The sequence below is a fragment of the Asparagus officinalis genome, chromosome 6 (genome assembly GCF_001876935.1).
Source record: "Asparagus officinalis chromosome 6, Aspof.V1, whole genome shotgun sequence".
In the NCBI taxonomy this organism is placed as follows: Eukaryota; Viridiplantae; Streptophyta; class Magnoliopsida; order Asparagales; family Asparagaceae; genus Asparagus; species Asparagus officinalis.
This window is the reverse complement of record NC_033799.1, coordinates 50,173,211-50,174,932: the sequence shown is the minus strand read 5'-3', so window position 1 is coordinate 50,174,932 and position 1,722 is coordinate 50,173,211. Positions and strand designations below refer to the sequence as shown.

General features: G+C 43.4%; 1 protein-coding gene across 1 annotated transcript in view; it reads right to left on the bottom strand.

The window, feature by feature from the left end:
- Positions 1 to 1,176, bottom strand: part of LOC109846168 — a 40,483-nt gene extending 39,307 nt beyond the window's left edge. Inside the window, exons 1-2 of the mRNA XM_020415392.1 lie at positions 948 to 1,176; positions 678 to 869 (exon numbers count right to left, since the gene is read on the bottom strand). Of these exons, the coding sequence (XP_020270981.1) occupies positions 678 to 869; positions 948 to 1,107 (352 nt within the window). The 5' untranslated portion in view covers positions 1,108 to 1,176. The remainder of the gene's footprint in view (positions 1 to 677; positions 870 to 947) is intronic.

Below are 1,722 nucleotides of genomic sequence, written 5' to 3'. Positions count from 1 at the left end.
ATACACGTATAAATTGGAGAAGTAATTTAAAAAATATGAATTTGGGGACTACATAGCAATTTCAATGATTTGGAGAACTAATTTAAAATTAGGAAAAAATGCTTCTAGGCCCCAAAATTCAAGTTTCAATGTGCACCAGCCCCTCACACTTTTTTAATGTGCTGCAGCCCCTTTTTTTTGAAAAAACTATGTCCAGGACCCTCCATCATGATTAGACATGACAGCTCTTAAAATCCCAATTTTACCATCTCTTTCTCATGTCAGCTCATCCCAGCTCATATTAACTGTTATAGATAACATGTTAACTGTTATAGATAACATGTTAACTATTATAATTTTATAAATATGTTTTGAGCTCAATGTGTGATCGGTAAGAGTTAACATGTTATCTATAATAATTAACGGAGGAGGAGGGAGGTGTAGGGGAGAGGGTGAAATCGGGATTTTGGAGGAGGTTGTATTAAAACTTGGGGAGATGAGTCTGAACATATTTTTTTCAAATTATAGGGGCTGCAGCACATTTGGGGAAGTTGGGGCCGTGGCATATTGAAACTTGAATTTTGGGGCATTGAAGCAATTTTTCCTTAAAAATATGAAATATATAAGAAAGCAATTTCTAAAACCCCTTCAAAAATGCCAAAACATTAAAGAACAAAAAGGAAAATACAACTACCCACCCATTTTCGAAACCCTATTTCGCACCAAATCAGCCTCGTCGCCGCTCTCGGGCCTCAATCTATGGTCCACAACAATCCCCAGTAGCCCATCGATGTACCCTGAACCCTCGTTCCTCGCCAAGCAATCGGACTTCCACCCGGTCGCCAGCACGCAGAGCGCCGTGCTGTCGGGCCCACCGGATACTCCCAAAGCTGGATGAGATTCAAGAACAGGATCAAATTAAGGGGAAATAAGTAAGGGGGTCAGTATTCTTCGGGTTAGGGTTTTACCGATCCGATGGTGGGGCTTGATCCCAGCCATGGCCATTCGCTTGGCGAAGGATTCCTTGTAGAGGGGGAGCTGGGGGTGGTCGAAAGATGGTGAGTGGTGGATCTTGCAGATGAAGCGGCGGAGGGGTAGATTGCATGACGGACGAAGAGATGTTAGCATGTTCAGTTTTTTCCCCACCTTTTTCCAAGGTAGCGTTTTGATTCGGTGAGGGGATGAAAACCCCTCGTTATGGCTGTATTTTTGTCATCAGGGTTTTGGAGGACAAATTTTCAAAACCGATCCTTTTGGGTTTTTATTTGCAAAAAACAACCGGTTTTGAAAAATTTTATAAAAACCGACCTGTTTTTAGCTCAGACACTGAAAATAGGTCGGTTTTCATAAAAAAATTTGGGAAACTTCACGGGAGTTCAACTCCCGTGAAGTTTAGTGTATTTTTAAACCTTACGGGAGTTGAACTCCCGTGAAGTTTAATTTTTTCATAAATCTTTACGGGTGTTCAACTCCCTGAACTCCCGTGAAGATTTATGAAGTGATGCAAAACTCCACGGGAGTTCAACTCCCGTGGAGTTACAGACGCATTTCCCAGAAAGCGCTTCTGGGAAATGCCGTTGTAACTCCACGGGAGTTGAACTCCCGTGGAGTTTTGGGTGCCTATAAAGGCGTCGCGTTGACCCAGCCGATAAACCCTAGCCTACCTCCCTCGTCCCAAATCGCCCGCCGCCCAATGCCCGCCGCCGCTCCAGTTTCATGCTCGTGCGTACATATTGCACATGA